The 18,339-nt window shown below is 43.7% G+C and overlaps 1 protein-coding gene across 1 annotated transcript; it reads left to right on the forward strand.

Annotated features, from left to right (window-relative positions):
• Window positions 1–13,632: 13,632 nt before the first annotated feature.
• Window positions 13,633–16,783, forward strand: LOC115190946 (brain and acute leukemia cytoplasmic protein). Its single transcript, XM_029748988.1, has 3 exons — window positions 13,633–14,037; window positions 15,199–15,326; window positions 15,819–16,783. Exons 1-3 carry the CDS (start codon window positions 13,911–13,913, stop codon window positions 15,933–15,935), a joined length of 372 nt encoding a protein of 123 aa, XP_029604848.1. The 5' UTR covers window positions 13,633–13,910; the 3' UTR covers window positions 15,936–16,783.
• The last annotated feature ends 1,556 nt before the right edge of the window (window positions 16,784–18,339 follow it).

Consider the following 18,339-nt stretch of genomic DNA (forward strand, 5'->3'; position numbering starts at 1 on the left):
TGTGCCCCGTCCCGTAACCCTTCTCCTGTGCCCCGTAACCCTTCTCCTGTGCCCCGTAACCCTTCTCCTGTGCCCCGTAACCCTTCTCCTGTGCCCCGTAACTCTTCTCCTGTGCCCCGTAACTCTTCTCCTGTGCCCCGTAACTCTTCTCCTGTGCCCCGTAACTCTTCTCCTGTGCCCCGTAACCCTTCTCCTGTGCCCCGTAACCCTTCTCCTGTGCCCCGTAACCCTTCTCCTGTGCCCCGTAACCCTTCTCCTGTGCCCCGTAACTCTTCTCCTGTGCCCCGTAACTCTTCTCCTGTGCCCCGTAACTCTTCTCCTGTGCCCTGTAGCCCTTCTCCTGTGCCCCGTAACGCTTCTCCTGTGCCCCGTAACTCTTCTCCTGTGCCCCGTAACTCTACTCCCTTAAAAGCAATGTTTGTTTGGCTTCTCAGTCTACCTAAGTTATCCCTCACCCATCAGAGCCCTGCCATTCCAAACCAATCAGAGCGCTTGGAAATGGGCATCTGGATACTGCACCTGCCCACTCAGGTCATGGTCTTCCGAAGGGAGAATATGCACATTTCTGAGGACTTTTTATTGTCGACAGTAACACCAATGTATGATTGTGCTTGCATCCAAATGTAAGTTGCAAGGGGAATTTGTTGGTGAGTTTACATGCTGTGTATTAATAGGTAATTACCACTAATTACTTCCTATTACTTTGCTAAGTTTCAGCCATATGTTCTACTGTATGGCTGTTACTACTCTTCAGTCATGTTTTGAGCCCCATATTGTTTGGGGGCTTGCCTGTTTTGAATGTTATTTTGGCATTAATACATGTCACATATCAGTTTGCAAACAATGTAAAAAAATATATATACACTACCGTTCAAAAGTTTGGGGTCACTTAGAAATGTGCTTGTTTTCCATGAAAACATACATGAAATGAGTTGAAAAATGAATAGGAAATATAGTCAAGAAGTTGACAAGCTTATAAATAATGATTTTTAATTGAATTAATAATTGTGTCCTTCAATCTTTGCTTTCGTCAAAGAATCCTCCATCCCACAAGTTGGATTGGCTTGATGGGCACTTCTTACGTACCATACGGTCAAGCTGCTTGAGCTACTGTCATTTATTCCCCTGAGCTACTGTCGTTTAGCATTTTAGAAATTATATGGTTAGACCCTCTCATCCATCCTACTTCTATAGGGTACCACACCTAACAGACCCTCTCATCCATCCTACTTCTATAGGGTACCACACCTAACAGACCCTCTCATCCATCCTACTTCTATAGGGTACCACACCTAACAGACCCTCTCATCCATCCTACTTCTATAGGGTACCACACCTAACAGACCCTCTCATCCATCCTACTTCTATAGGGTACCACACCTAACAGACCCTCTTGTCGTGTCTTTGGTCATCATTAACTTGAAGACATGTTTATCAAATAACTCTCTGTAATTATTATTACGAGATTAACTGATTAATCGTGTAACTGTAATTAACTAGGAGATCGGGGCACCAAGTAAAATATTCAGATTACACAGTTATAATTTTCCTAATATAACTGTCAGATATTATAACATTATATATTATATTATAAGATCTGATCTATTATCTTCTTGTTTTAATGATGTGTTATTACCTCGTGTCCAGTCTCATTCCAAACGTTGTAAATTGTTGGTTATCTGCACGAACCCAGTCTTCGAGTCATCCATACATCAATTGTCTTAAAATCATTTATTTACTAAACTAAGTAATTCACAGAAAGCATACAAAACAGTAGGTATCGCTACAAAGCAATGATAAAGGAATGTGCCCTAGTGGGCTAAACCGGCATGGCGGCTTGTTAGACAAAGGGTGATAAGGGTCAGCTGAGACGGCACAACAGAGTTGATAAATATTAACAATTGATATGCTAATCCTTTGCACATGAACGCTCACTCATTCGTAAACAATTGCAATCAATATATATACTGCTCAAAAAAATAAAGGGAACACTTAAACAACACATCCTAGATCTGAATGAAAGAAATAATCTTATTAAATACTTTTTTCTTTACATAGTTGAATGTGCTGACAACAAAATCACACAAAAATAATCAATGGAAATCCAATTTATCAACCCATGGAGGTCTGGATTTGGAGTCACACTCAAAATTAAAGTGGAAAACCACACTACAGGCTGATCCAACTTTGATGTAATGTCCTTAAAACAAGTCGAAATGACGCTCAGTAGTGTGTGTGGCCTCCACGTGCCTGTATGACCTCCCTACAACGCCTGGGCATGCTCCTGATGAGGTGGCGGATGGTCTCCTAAGGGATCTCCTCCCAGACCTGGACTAAAGCATCCGCCAACTCCTGGACAGTCTGTGGTGCAACGTGGCGTTGGTGGATGGAGCGAGACATGATGTCCCAGATGTGCTCAATTGGATTCAGGTCTGGGGAACGGGCGGGCCAGTCCATAGCATCAATGCCTTGCTCTTGCAGGAACTGCTGACACACTCCAGCCACATGAGGTCTAGCATTGTCTTGCATTAGGAGGAACCCAGGGCCAACCGCACCAGCATATGGTCTCACAAGGGGTCTGAAGATCTCGTCTCGGTACCTAATGGCAGTCAGGCTACCTCTGGCGAGCACATGGAGGGCTGTATGGCCCCCCAAAGAAATGCCATCCCACACCATGACTGACCCACCGCCAAACCGGTCATGCTGGAGGATGTTGCAGGCAGCAGAACGTTCTCCACGGCATCTCCAGACTCTGTCACGTCTGTCACGTGCTCAGTGTGAAACTGCTTTCATCTGTGAAGAGCACAGGGCGCCAGTGGCGAATTTGCCAATCTTGGTGTTCTCTGGCAAATGCCAAACGTCCTGCACGGTTTGTTTAACCTTGTAGAATGTTCAAACTCACTTCTACGCACAACTTCTACGCACAACCTTTCCTGTTTCCGGTCACAACTTGCAGACTTGTTTACGCTGCTGTGCGTTTTTGTTGCCGTTTTTACTTTGCTACCTGACGGTTTTTACTTTTTCATTACCGTATATTTTTACTTTTTCCCTCACTCAACTTTTTTTTCATTCAACTTTCCTACCCCGGAGGTTTTATCTGGACATGGTTCGTCAGGACTTCAAACAGCCGAAGCTAAGTAACATTAACATGATGCCTTCTAATTGCAGTCGTTGTACTCATAATATACAGGAGAATGATCGCCTTACGGCAAGGATAGCTGTGCTGCAAGCCCAGCTTCAGACGCAATCGTTAGGCAAGGGTCATTTCAGTGTAGGAAAGGATGAAACAGCGTCTGTGCCACCAGCAAGTACAGATAGTAACGTTAGTATAAACCCCCTCGCATGGTCCCCGCAGCCGGACATCTTTCTCATGGCGTCTGGAGGGAAACGCTGTAGGAATGCTCAACCGGTGTCGCTTATTCAGCCGACAGAAACTTTCAACCGGTTCTCCCCGTTAAGCGAGTCGGAGTCGGAGGCCGAGACTTCTCTGGTCTCTGCTTCTCCCGTTGTGGGGTCTGAGACGCCGACGGCTCCCACCATTAGCTCTGACAAATTGAAAACCCTAGTCATTGGCGACTCCATTACCCGCAGTATTAGACTTAAAACTAATCATCCAGCGATCATACACTGTTTACCAGGGGGCAGGGCTACCGACGTTAAGGCTAATCTAAAGACGGTGCTGGCTAAAGCTAAAACTGGCGAGTGTAGAGAGTATAGAGATATTGTTATCCACGTCGGCACCAACGATGTTAGGATGAAACAGTCAGAGGTCACCAAGCGCAACATAGCTTCAGCATGTAAATCAGCTAGAAAGATGTGTCGGCATCGATTAATTGTCTCTGGCCCCCTCCCAGTTAGGGGGAGTGATGAGCTCTACAGCAGAGTCTCACAACTCAATCGCTGGATGAAAACTGTTTTCTGCCCCTCCCAAAAGATAGAATTTGTAGATAACTGGCCCTCTTTCTGGGATTCACCCACAAACAGGACCAAGCCTGGCCTGCTGAGGAGTGACGGACTCCATCCTAGCTGGAGGGGTGCTCTCATCTTATCTACGAACATAGACAGGGCTCTAACTCCTCTAGCTCCACAATGAAATAGGGTGCAGGCCAGGCAACAGGCTGTTAGCCAGCCTGCCAGCTTAGTGGAGTCTGCCACTAGCACAGTTAGCGTAGTCAGCTCAGCTTTCCCCATTGAGACCGTGTCTGTGCCTCAATCTAGGTTGGGCAAAATTAAAAAGGGCGGTGTTCGCTTCAGTAATCTTACTAGTATAAAGACCTCCTCCATTCCTGCCATTATTGAAAGAGATTGTGATACTTCACATCTCAAAATTGGGTTACTTAATGTTAGATCCCTCACTTCCAAGGCAGTTATAGTCAATGAACTAATCACTGATCATAATCTTGATGTGATTGGCCTGACTGAAACATGGCTTAAGCCTGATGAATTTACTGTGTTAAATGAGGCCTCACCCCCTGGTTACACTAGTGACCATACCCCCCGTGCATCCGGCAAAGGCGGAGGTGTTGCTAACATTTACGATAGCAAATTTCAATTTACAAAAAAAAAAACAATGACGTTTTCGTCTTTTGAGCTTCTAGTCATGAAATCTATGCAGCCTACTCAATCACTTTTTATAGCTACTGTTTACAGGCCTCCTGGGCCATATGCAGTGTTCCTTACTGAGTTCCCTGAATTCCTATCGGATCTTGTAGTCATTGCAGATAATATTCTAATTTTTGGTGACTTTAACATTCACATGGAAAAGTCCACAGACCCACTCCAAAAGGCTTTCGGAGCCATCATCGACTCAGTGGGTTTTGTCCAACATGTCTCTGGACCTACTCACTGCCACAGTCATACTCTGGACCTAGTTTTGTCCCATGGAATAAATATTGTGGATCTTAATGTTTTTCCTCATAATCCTGGATTATCGGACCACCATTTTATTGCGTTTACAATTGCAACAAATAATCTGCTCAGACCCCAACCAAGGAAGATTAAAAGTCGTGCTATAAATTCTCAGACAACCCAAAGATTCCTTGATGCCCTTCCAGACTCCCTCTGCCTACCCAAGGACGTCAGAGGACAAGAATCAGTTAACCACCTAACCGAGGAACTCAATTTAACCTTGCGCAACACCCTAGATGCAGTTGCACCCCTAAAAATTAAAAACATCTGTCATAAGAAACTAGCTCCCTGGTATACAGAAAATACACAAGCTCTGAAGCAAGCTTCCAGAAAATTGGAACGGAAATGGCGCCACACTAAACTGGAAGTCTTCCGACTAGCTTGGAAAGACAGTACCGTGCAGTATCGAAGAGCCCTCACTGCTGCACGATCATCCTATTTTTCCAACTTAATTGAGGAAAATAAGAACAATCCGAAATTTCTTTTTGACACTGTCGCAAAGCTAACTAAAAAGCAGCATTCGCAAATGGAGGATGGCTTTCACTTCAGCAGTAATAAATGTATGAACTTCTTTGAGGAAAATATCGTGATCATTAGAAAGCAAATTACGGACTCCTCTTTAAATCTAGGTATTCCTCCAGGGCTCCATTGTCCTGAGTCTGCACAACTCTGCCAGGACCTAGGATCAAGGGAGATACTAAAGTGTTTTAGTACTATATCTCTTGACATAATGATGAAAATAATCATGGCCTCCAAACCCTCAAGCTGCATACTGGACCCTATTCCAACTAAACTACTGAAAGAGCTGCTTCCTGTGCTTGGCCCTCCTATGTTGAACATAATAAACGGCTCTCTATCCACCGGATGTGTACCAAGCTCACTAAAAGTGGCAGTAATAAAGCCTCTCTTGAAAAAGCCGAATCTTGACCCAGAAATTATAAAAAACTATCGGCCTATATCGAATCTTTCATTCCTCTCAAAAATTTTAGAAAAAGTTGTTGCGCAGCAACTCACTGCCTTCCTGAAGACAAACAATGTATACGAAACGCTTCAGTCTGGTTTTAGACCCCATCATAGCACTGAGACTGCACTTGTGAAGGTGGTAAATGACCTTTTAATGACGTCAGACCGAGGCTCTGCATCTGTCCTCATGCTCCTAGATCTTAGTGCCGCTTTTGATACCATCGATCACCACATTCTTTTGGAGAGATTGGAAACCCAAATTGGTCTACATGGACAAGTTCTGGCCTGGTTTAGATCTTATCTGTCGGAAAGATATCAGTTTTTCTCTGTGAATGGTTCGTCCTCTTACAAATCAATTGTAAATTTCGGTGTTCCTCAAGGTTCCGTTCTAGGACCACTATTGTTTTCACTATATATTTTACCTCTTGGGGATGTTATTCGAAAACATAATGTTAAATTTCACTGCTATGCGGACGACACACAGCTGTACATTTCAATGAAACATGGTGAAGCCCCAAAATTGCCTCGCTAGAAGCCTGTGTTTCAGACATAAGGAAGTGGATGGCTGCAAATGTTCTACTTTTAAACTCGGACAAAACAGAGATGCTTGTCCTAGGTCCCAAGAAACAAAGAGATCTTCTGTTGAATCTGACAATTAATCTGGATGGTTGTACAGTCGTCTCAAATAAAACTGTGAAGGACCTCGGCGTTACTCTGGACCCTGATCTCTCTTTTGAAGAACATATCAAGACTGCTTCAAGGACAGCTTTTTTCCATCTACGTAACATTGCAAAAATCAGAAACTTTCTGTCCAAAAATGACGCAGAAAAATTAATCCATGCTTTTGTTACTTCTAGGCTCGACTACTGCAATGCTCTACTTTCCGGCTACCCGGATAAAGCACTAAACAAACTTCAGTTAGTGCTAAATACGGCTGCTAGAATCCTGACTAGAACCAAAAAATTTGATCATATTACTCCAGTGCTAGCCTCCCTACACTGGCTTCCTGTTAAGGCAAGGGCTGATTTCAAGGTTTTACTGCTAACCTACAAAGCATTACATGGGCTTGCTCCTACCTATCTTTCCGATTTGGTCCTGCCGTACATACCTACACGTACGCTACGGTCACAAGACGCAGGCCTCCTAATTGTCCCTAGAATTTCTAAGCAAACGGCTGGAGGTAGGGCTTTCTCCTATAGAGCTCCATTTTTATGGAATGGTCTGCCTACCCATGTGAGAGACGCAGACTCAGTCTCAACCTTTAAGTCTTTACTGAAGACTTATCTCTTCAGTAGGTCCTATGATTAAGTATAGTCTGGCCCAGGAGTGTGAAGGTGAACGGAAAGGCTGGAGCAACGAACCGCCATTGCTGTCTCTGCCTTGTCGGTTCCCCTCTTCCCACTGGGATTCTCTGCCTCTAACCCTTTTACAGGGGCTGAGTCACTGACTTAGTGGTGTTCTTCCATGCCGTCCATGGGAGGGGTGCGTCACTTGAGTAGGTTGAGCCACTGACGTGGTCTTCCTGTCTGGGTTGGCGCCCCCCTTTGGGTTGTGCCGTGGCGGAGATCTTTGTGGGCTATACTCGGCCTTGTCTTCGGACGGTAAGTTGGTGGTTGTAGATATCCCTCTAGTGGTGTGGGGGCTGTGCTTTGGCAAAGTGGGTGGGGTTATATCCTGCCTGTTTGGCCCTGTCCGGGGGTATCATCGGATGGGGCCACAGTGTCTTCTGATCCCTCCTGTCTCAGCCTCCAGTATTTATGCTGCAGTAGTTTATGTGTCGGGGGGCTAGGGTCAGTCTGTTACATCTGGAGTATTCTCTTGTCTTATCCGGTGTCCTGTGTGAATGTAAATATGCTCTCTCTAATTCTCTCTTCTCTCTTTCTTTCTTTCTCTCGGAGGACCTGAGCCCTAGGACCATGCCCCAGGACTACCTGGCATGATGACTCCTTGCTGTCCCCAGTCCACCTGGCCATGCTGCTGCTCCAGTTTCAACTGTTCTGCCTGCGGCTACGGAATCCTGACCTGTTTCACCAGACGTGCTTGTTGCACCCTCGACAATTACTATGATTATTATTATTTGACCATGCTGGTCATTTACGAACATTTTAACATCTTGACCATGTTCTGTTATAATATCCACCCGGCACAGCCAAAAGAGGACTGGCCACCCCTCATAGCCTGGTTCCTCTCTAGGTTTCTTCCTAGGTTTTTGGCCTTTCTCAGGAGTTTTTCCTAGGGAGTTTTTCCCAGCCACCGTGCTTCTTTCACATGCATTGCTTGCTGTTTGGGGTTTTAGGCTGGGTTTCTGTACAGCACTTTGAGATTTCAGCTGATGTACGAAGGGCTATATAAATAAATTTGATTTGATTTGATTTGGGCTGTAAGCACAACCCCCACCTGTGGACGTCGGGCCCTCATACCACCCTCATGGAGTCTGTTTCTAACCGTTTGAGCAGACACATGCACATTTGTGGCCTGCTGGAGGTCATTTTGCAGGGCTCTGGCAGTGCTTCTCCTGCTCCTCCTTGCACAAAGGCGGAGGTAGCGGTCCTGCTGCTGGGTTGTTGCCCTCCTACGGCCTCCTCCACGTCTCCTGATGTACTGGCCTGTCTCCTGGTAGCGCCTCCATGCTCTGGACACTACGCTGACAGACACAGCAAACCTTCTTGCCACAGCTCGCATTGATGTGCCATCCTGGATGAGCTGCACTACCTGAGCCGCTTGTGTGGGTTGTAGACTCCGTCTCATGCTACCACTAGAGTGAAAGCACCGCCAGCATTCAAAAGTGACCAAAACATCAGCCAGGAAGCATAGGAACTGAGAAGTGGTCTGTGGTCCCCACCTGCAGAACCACTCCTTTATTGGGGGTGTCTTGCTAATTGCCTATAATTGCCACCTGTTGTCTATTCCATTTGCACAACAGCATGTGAAATTTAATGTCAATCAGTGTTGCTTCCTAAGTGGACAGTTTGATTTCACAGAAGTGTGATTTACTTGGAGTTCCATTGTGTTGTTTAAGTGCTCCCTTTATTTTTTTGAGCAGTATATAGTCGTGATCTTTGTTGGAGAGTTTCTCTCTCTCTCTCTCTCTCTCTCTCAGGATGGATCTTTCAAAGCGACATTCATTAATGTTGTTATAGAATGGATGTTTTGTCGGTCTTCGCGTTCAATGATACCGAATTTCTAGCTGCAGACTAGTAATTAATATCAAAGACTTGTTATTATTCTGTCAGTATCGATAGTCTAAAAGTTTAACCACATGGTATGGTTAAAGTTCAGTAGAGGAATGCATGGTCAAACCTTGGCTCTCACTCTTCTCGAGGTAAGCTGGTCTGCAGAAAGAAACCCTGGGTGGGCTTATATACTGAACGTAGAAAAGGTGGGGGATGGTGCATAGAAAAGGCCTGGTCTCATCCATCCTAGTTCTCCACTCCACCCTCACCACTGTAATTTTAAAACCCTCGAACACCCTCTAAAATAACATTGTGGTCATGTGTTGTACTGATTCTCTGTCTTCCTCCCTGACCCACAGGCCACTATGGACATCCCAGGGTTGAACCTGAGCCAGCAGGACTACTACTCTTATGTTAACTACAAGATAGACTGCAACCTGCTAGACATCAAGTAGAAACCACAACGTCACTTCCTGTTTCCTGTGACATCATCTCCCGCATGGAACACCTCCCCTCCCCTCTCCCACCAGCGACTGTGCTTTAACGCTCAGACAACTCCAGCTTTAATTTACCGATCCTCTAAAGCTCTCTCTCACACAGCACACCTGCACCTCTTTTTGTCTTAATGTACTTGTCTTACTTCCCCTTTACGCCCTCTCGTAGACACTCACGCTCTCTCCAAGAGAACATTCACAATTGAATCTTCAAGTGTTTTGGAAATTCAATTAACATTGCTTTTCATTCCCATCATCTTAGCTTTTTCAGAGAGAGAAACACAACCAAGGTTTTTTAAATGTTCAGGGGAAATGACAAGAAAGCTGTATGTTCCTATATTTATATAGAATGAATCCTTAGAAATTACCGTTTTTTTAAAGGTGTTTTCCTCTCCACCCTGGTGTAAGTTTTGTCTATATGCCGTGTACAGTATTGTCGATATACAGTGTACAGTATTGTTGATATAAGTGTACAGTATTGTCGATATACAGTGCATTCAGAAAGTATTCAGACCCCTTGACTTTATCCACATTTTGTTACGTTACAGCCTTATTCTAAAATGTATTAATAAAAACAATTCCCTCATCAATTTTCACACAATACCCCATAATGACATTTTTACAAATGTATTAAAAATAAAAATGCATAATAAATTACCAGATCAAAAGTGTTCAGACCCTTTGGCATATTTACATAAATATTCCCACCTTCTGCTATGAGACTCGAAATGGAGCTCAGGTGCGTCCTGTTTTCATTGCTCATCCTTGAGATGTTTCTACAACTTGATTAGAGTCCACCTGTGGTAAATTCAATTGATTGGACATGATTTGGAAAGGCACACATCTGTCTATATAAGGTCCCACAGTTGACAGTGCATGTCAGAGCAAAGACCAAGCCATGATGTCAAAGGAATTGTCCGTAGAGCTCCGAGACAGGACTGTGTCGAGGCACAGATCTGGGGAAGGGTACCAAAACATTTCTGCAGCATTGAAGGTACTCAAGAAGACAGTGGCCTTCATCATTCTTAAATGGAAAGAAGTTTGGAACAACCAAGACTCGATGTAAAGCTGGCCGCCCGGCCAAACTGAGTAATCGGTGGAGAAGGGAGAGGGGGGGGAGAAGGGCCTTGGTCAGGGAGGTGACCAAGAACCCGATGGTCATGTTGGTACCGTTTTTCTGTGCTCCGTTTTATTTACTTAACAAATAAGGAACACTCAAAATGTGCACTTATAAATCATAACAATTGTAATCAAAATAAAGCTGTAGACAGAAGTCAAGATCAAACATCACACATACAACTGGTGTCTCTCCTGAATTCTGCAAAATAGGAAAAGTCCCAAGTTATTTTATTAAGCCCGAAGTCCAGCCCTAGTGACGTCACTGCATACGTCATTACCTTCTACTCATCAGACCAAGCCCATGCATACACAGCTATACAAACTTGCAAGAGAGATACAATAGTTCCAGTGTTTTCTAAGGTCTCAGCAGTAAATGTCCACTCCCCAATTTGATTTATAGAGGTATGTCTGACTAGTCTCTTATCTCTTCTACTCCTCTGCAGGGTTCTGTGTTTATCTTTGAAGCGCTTTCTCCCAGACCCCATGCAATAATTCACACATCTCTCAGACTGTTTCTTTATAAGAAGCAGAGACTAGAAAAGAACTGTAAAACAATTTAAACCTTATCATGTATATATATTGTTAATCTGTAGTCTAGGACCCTATAAATGTAGTGGGGGAGGGGGTCTGATAACCCTTCCCCTTCTATTAATACAACATAAGCATAATCAATTATTATAATACATCAAACATTTGGTGCAGACCCTAACATGAACCCAATTTGACCCCATCAGTCACTCTGCCAGAGCTCCAGAGTTCTTCTGTGAAGATGGGAGTACCTTCCAGAAGGACAACCATCTCTGCAGAACTCCACGAATCAGGCCTTTATGGTAGAGTGTCCAGACGGAAGCCACTCCTCATTAAAAGGCACATGACATGGAGATACCTGAAAATAGCTGTGCAGCGATGCTCCCCATCCAACTTGACAGAGCTTGAGAGGATCTGCAAAGAAGAATGGGAGAAACTCTCCAAATACAGGTGTGCCAAGCTTGTAGTATTATACTCAAGAAGACTGGAGGCTGTAATTGCTGCCTAAGATGTTTCAACAAAGCACCTTTTATTTTTAATACATTTGCAAAAATGTCTAAAAACCTGTTTTTGCTTTGTTATTATGGGGTATAGATTGATGAGGAAAGCAACATTTTAATCAATTTTAGAATAAGGCTGTAACGTAACAAAACGTGGAAAAAGTCAAGGGTTCTGAATACTTTCCGATGCATGGTAATTGAAAACAATCTACGAAATATCTAAATAAAATGATGCTGTAAAACTGTGTGCTTAAGATTTCAGAAGCACCAATGCAAGTAGGTTGTGACAGAAATTGATTTTGGGCTGAACAGGGCAGCTGCTGTCCATGGTTCCAGACTGAACTCTGACACGGAACCCAAACCGGGCTGTGCGCCATCGTCCGCTATTGTGCATAAATGTATTTTGTCCCCCTACACCAAAAGTGATCACGACACGCAGGTTAAAATATCAAAACAAACTCTGAACCAATGACATTCATTTGGGGACAGGTTGAAAAGCATTAAACATGTATGGCAATTTAGCTAGTTAGCTTGCACTTGCTAGCTAATTTGTCCTATTTAGCTAGCTTGCTGTTGCTAGCTAATTTGTCCTGGGATATAAACATTGAGTTGTTATTTTACCTGAAATGCACAAGGTCCTCTACTGCGACAATTAATTCACACATAAAACGGCGAACCAAATATTTTCTAGTCATCCCGCTTCCTTCCAGGCTTTTTCATCTTTGAACTTATATGGTGATTGGCATCTACTCTTTAATAGTATTACCATGACAACTGGCAAAACATTTTGTCTTTCAATCACCCACGTGGGTATAACCAATGAGGAGATGGCACATAATTCATGATTTTGACAGATTATGTGAGGGTCCTTACTATCTGGAATCATTGGGACAACCCCGTTGACGTTAAAATGTAAAATGGTCAAGGGTTAGGTAAGGGTTATGTTAAGGTAAGAGTTTAGGGTAGGGTAGGGATGTCCCCAGGACCCGGATAGTCAAACTGGTCTCAGAGCATGTATTACTATTCTGTATGTAAATCCGAGACTATTCTGTATGTAAATCTGAGACACCTCATCTATTATGATGTATTAAATGTCCTATGGTATGGATTAATTTGTGGATGTCCATCACCAATTTCGTTTGATATGTTATGAATTACAATTCGTATTATACGTTACGAATTTACAAAATGTATAATGTTAGGAATTGGCAAAACGTACTATATGTCACGAATTGGCAAAACGTACTATATGTTACGAATTGAAAACATTTCTACGTTATGAATTCTATCTAGGTGGATAATTAGCTAAAATGCTACATTTATCCCTGATAAGATTCAAACTCGCAACCTTTGGGTTGCTAGACGTTCGCTTTATATGTTATGATACGTATGTTATGATATGTTACAAGTTCTAGCTAGGTGGCTAACGATAGCTAGGCTAGAGGTTAGGGTAAAGGTTAGGACTTAGATTAAAGGGTTAGGGGGAAGGGTTAGCTAACATTCTAAATAGATGCAAAGTAGCTAAAAAGTAGTAAGTAGTTAAATAGTTGCTAATTAGCTAAAGTTGTCCTTGATGAGATTCGAACTCGCATCTTTTGGGCTGTCCACCACAGCTCTGGTGGACATTCCTGCAGTCAGCATGCCAATTGCACACTCCCTCAAAATTTGAGACATCTGTTGCATTGTGTTGGGTGACAAAACTGCACATTTTAGAGTGACCTTTTATTGTCCCCAGAACAAGGTGCACCTGTGTACTGATAATGCTGTTTAATCAGCTTCTCGATATGCCACACCTGTCAGGTGGATTGATTATCTTGGCAAAGGATAAATGCTCACTAACAGGGATGTAAACAAATTTGTTCACTAAATTTGAGAGTAACACGTTTTTTTTTGTGTTTGACAAATTTCTGGGAACTTTTATTTCTGCTCATGAAAAATGGGACCAACACTTTACATGTTTAGTTTGTATTTTTGTCAGTATCATTTTGGTGTCCCGGATTTACGTTTACTATGTTACGTCTGGTGTATGAGACTAGGCTGGGATAGCACTAACCATTCTGTGAGCTATGCGGTGCTGCAAAGCGCAGAATCTTCGCGGTGGATAGAGGCAAACGGTGTAATGGAAGATGCTTTAGCCTAGATGAATCTAACGGGCATTTCGTGGACAGCTGTGTGTCAGTAAAAATTGACACTTTGAAGCGAGCGGTGCAGTGGATGATATTTTGATGGGTTGTGGAGGAAGCCGGTCCGACACAATAATCGAACCGCGGTATCATGAAAGCTGGACCCGAGAAACCGAGTCGACATGGCTCACCAATACAGACGCCGAGGCTGCTCTTTCTACTATCAACAGTAAGAAGTGTCGTGATTGTGGAAAATATTCTGGATTTAAAACGGAAAAATACGCATGTTGGGTTGGGTAGCTGCTATCATGTAGCTTGTCTATTATACTGCTGTATAAACCTACTGTAGTTTCCCGATACTTTTTTTAATTGAGGCAGTGAGTGAATCATGTATCCGTTCATTGTCATGGCGAATAGCGGCAATTTGGTGTAAATATATTGGATAAAAACGGTCAATAATAAGTAATACTGTATGCAGAATCATCTTCACACCAGTGTGCTGAGATGGCCCATATGAATTGTGTGGTTAAGATTGTTTCAATCCACCTCTGTTACAAAGGGCCAGTCTCTCAATGCCCCAATCTGTTTTTATGTACACTACAGTCAAACTACATAAGGTTATAATCTCACTACTTCTGCCACCTTGTATTGATATGTAATCCCCTACTTCTCTGTGATTTACCTAGTCAGCAAAGTACATGTTACAACCTTAATTTAAAATGGATTCAATATTTAAAAAAAATCTCACCCATCTACACACAATAACCCATAATGATAAAATGAAAACATGTTTTTAGAAATTGTTGCAAATTTATTGAAAATGAAATACAGAAATATCTAATTTACATAAGTATTCACACCCCTAAATCAATACTTTGTAGAATCACCTTTGACAGTGATTACAGCTGTGAGTCTTCTGGGTCAGTCTCTAAGAGCTGGGAGTCTTCTGGGTCAGTCTCTAAATGCTGTGAGTCTTTCTGGGTCGGTCTCTAAGAGCTGTGAGTCTTTCTGGGTCAGTCTCTAAGAGCTGTGAGTCTTCTGGGTCAGTCTCTAAGAGCTGTGAGTCTTCTGGGTCACTCTCTAAGATCTTTCCACACCTGGATTGTGCAACATTTGCCCATTTATTATTTTCTAAATTCTTCAAGTTCTGTCAAATTGGTTGTTGATCATTGCTAGACAGCCATTTTCAGGTCTTGCCATAGATTTTCAAGTAGATAAACTTGGCCACTCAGGAACATTCACTGTCTTCTTGGTAAGCAACTCCAGTGTAGATTTGGCCCTGTGTTTTTGGTTAATGTCCTGCTGAAAGGTGGATTCTTCTCCGGTATAGATTTGGCCCTGTGTTTTTGGTTAATGTCCTGCTGAAAGGTGAATTCTTCTTCTTCTTCAGGTAAAGGGCTGGAGGGTATTCAGAAGGAGAAGAGGATGATGGTGACCACAGGGACCCAGTGTGGGAAGCAGACCCTCACCAGCTCAGGACCCAACCACTGGCGGTCCTGCCACGATATAGGCCTCACTGTATGTCCATACCAAACGGGTAGTCTCCTGACAATCAGATGATGATTGTCATAATCAATGAAACCAGTGTCTTAACAATCAGGATAAAACACGAGTGGTAGCCTTCCCTGTAGCTCAGTTGGTAGAGCATGGTGTTTGCAACACCAGGGTTGTGGGTTCGATTCCCACGGGGGGCCAGCACAGAAAAAAAATTGTATGAAATTGTATGAAATGTATGCATTCACTACTGTAAGTTGCTCTGGATAAGAGTGTCTGCAAAATGTAAATGTAAAATGGTGGGATTATCATATATAACTTGTTATTTTGTCTGCTCAGTATTTATCTAAACCATAGACCAGTAGCCTATATAACATGGGTGGTTTAATGAATCAGTGCAACTCAAGATGACAGTGTGGGCCTATATACTAAACTACTGTACAGGGTCTGTAATACTAAACTGAAGCCTCCATGTCTATGACTGTTAGGGTGAAATCTTCTCTTGTCCTTTTACAGCAAACAAAAAAGGAGTCCAGAAGGAGAGCATCTAAGGAGGTGCCTGCTCCTTCGAAAGCGGTCCAGTCTGTCAGTGGGGATACCGTCCCACTCAGTCAGGCCGGTGATGAAAGGTGAAAACAGCCAGAGGAGGCTGGAGAACGATGATCCACTGTCTGGTGGAGCTGGAATAGGCTTGGAGGGTTGAGCTGGAATAGGCTTGGAGGGTTGAGCTGGAATAGGCTTGGAGGGTTGAGCTGGAATAAGCCTGGAGGTTTACAGACAAGTCCTGATTCCTGGTGACAAATGTTGCTTGTGTCCCAAATGGCACCCGATTCCCTATGCAGTGCCCTATGCAGTGCCCTATGCAGTGCCCTATGTAGGGAATAGAGTGCCATTTGGGAAGCATTCTTTATCTTCACCCCAGGGGCGTGAATTGGGTAAGGCAGACATACCCTAGTTTAACGCCAACAATTTAAAATAGGCTACTAAAATCAGTCCAATCCCCAGTAAAAGGCAAATGCAGTTTAGTGGGTATTAGGACTGACTTTAGGACCATGCGGAGGGCAGGGAGCGGGAGGGAAGGCTGTTTGTATGTCTGGCTTTATGAAGAGCGCACACAGCTGCAGGGAACGCTTTCTCAAAACAGTGCAGAGTTAAGATATCTTTGGCTAGGTAACTGATGTTGGACTTGACATGAAACTAGAGTTTTAATCCCTGTGCTGAGCTTGTGTGTAGCAGCTAATTACTGAATGAGGTGTTTTGTAGAATGTTTTGTCCCCTGTTGACTGAGGTGGATGGAGTTACAGCAACAGGGTGGTCATGGCTGGAGTCATTTAGCTTCTTTTAGCTGTTCTCCAATTTGCTTTTTAGAATTTTTAAATTGTGTAGAAATAAAGTAAATGAGCTTCAATTTGGTTCAGCTGAAATGACCACCTGCCTCACCCTGCTTCAACCCCTGCTTCATATCCTGCTTCACCCCAATGCACCCTCCCTCTCACCCTCTCACCCTCCCTCCCTCCCTCTCACCCTCTCTCTCTCCCTCCCACCCACCCACCCACCCTCCCTTGCTCTCTCCCTCCCTCCCTCTCACCCTCCCTCTCACTCACCCTCCCTCCCTTACACAGAGACATCGATTACACATGTGGAGGAGGTGCAGAAGGTTCTGGAATGGATGAACTGTGAGCTGGGTGAATGGGTGAACTGGGTGAACTGCAGAAGGATGGGTGAACTGCAGATGGATGGGTGAACTGCAGATGGATGGGTGAACTGCAGATGGATGGGTGAACTGGGTGAATGGGTGAACTGGGTGAACTGCAGGTGGATGGGTGAACTGCAGATGGATGGGTGAACTGCAGATGGATGGGTGAACTGCAGATGGATGGGTGAACTGCAGGTGGATGGGTGAACTGCAGGTGGATGGGTGAACTGGGTGGATGGGTGAACTGGGTGGATGGGTGAACTGGGTGGATGGGTGAACTGGGTGGATGGGTGAACTGGGTGAACTGCAGATGGATGGGTGAACTGGGTGAAACAGTGGGTGAGTGGGAAGCCAATGAATGATTGAATGGTGTGTATTTATAGGTAGTTAAAAACACGTGTGTGGTCCTGTGAGGCTCAGTCGGTAGAGCTTAGCGCCTTGCAACACCAAGGGGTCGTGGGTATGATTCCCGATGGGGACAACTATATGTAAAATGTATACATGCTAGCTGCGTTTACACGCTAGTATTTACACACTAGTGTTGCTGGGAATTAGCTTGCAAAAAAACGGAATAGTCCACCGGAAGCCAGAAGTTCAATTTCAATTTACTCTGTATGTTCTGTCCTAATACAGGGAGGAATTTGAGAAAACGCGTCGAATAGCATATAATTTACATTCCAAACCTGAGTCTGTTGTGGACCCGCTTCCTCTCCGCTTACCTCATGTCAAAATAAAAGTCCTGCACGTGTGCCATACCTGCACAAAAAAAAAGCAAGAAGTTGTGGGCGACTTTTATTTTGACATGAGGTAAGCGGAGAGAAATTGACCTCTCTGAGGAACTGTACGGGCCCACAACAGACCCATGTTTGGGAAGTCTGTTTAGTTATAGTACATTCCATGAGATGTTTTTCTCTCATTCTCCCCTGCATAAGGACCAAGCCTACAGACAAATCGACAGAGTAAGTTGAAATTTAATTTTGTTACTGACAAACGGCTTCCGGCGGACTATTCTAATACCCAGCAACACTAGCGTGTAAATACTAGCGTTACTAAACGCAGCTAGATACACACTCATACACACTAGATACACTAAGTCACTTTGGATAAAAGCGCCTGCTAAATGGCATGTTATTGTTAGACCAAAAGTGCTGTTGACCGACGACTACAGGGGGCTTTACAACTAAATATAAATATCCCGCATGTGCCTATACAATAATATTGTCTTATTCCTCTGGGCTCGTATTCATAAAGTGTCTCGGAGTAGCAGTGCTGCTCTCGGATCAGGTCTCCCCTTTCCATATAGTCTTACTCATTATCTAAAAACGTATCCTAGATCAGCAA

Source organism: Salmo trutta, unplaced genomic scaffold (assembly GCF_901001165.1).
Source record: "Salmo trutta unplaced genomic scaffold, fSalTru1.1, whole genome shotgun sequence".
Lineage (NCBI taxonomy): Eukaryota > Metazoa > Chordata > Actinopteri > Salmoniformes > Salmonidae > Salmo > Salmo trutta.

Excerpts from the sequence above, each read along its gene's own strand:
- LOC115190946 (XM_029748988.1), top strand. The coding sequence starts at position 13,911 with ATGGGTTGTGGAGGAAGCCGGTCCGACACAATAATCGAACCGCGGTAT. Across the intron at positions 14,038-15,198 it reads TGCTCTTTCTACTATCAACA|GTAAAGGGCTGGAGGGTATT; the intron begins GTAAGAAGTGTC and ends CTTCTTCTTCAG. Across the intron at positions 15,327-15,818 it reads GCCACGATATAGGCCTCACT|CAAACAAAAAAGGAGTCCAG; the intron begins GTATGTCCATAC and ends GTCCTTTTACAG.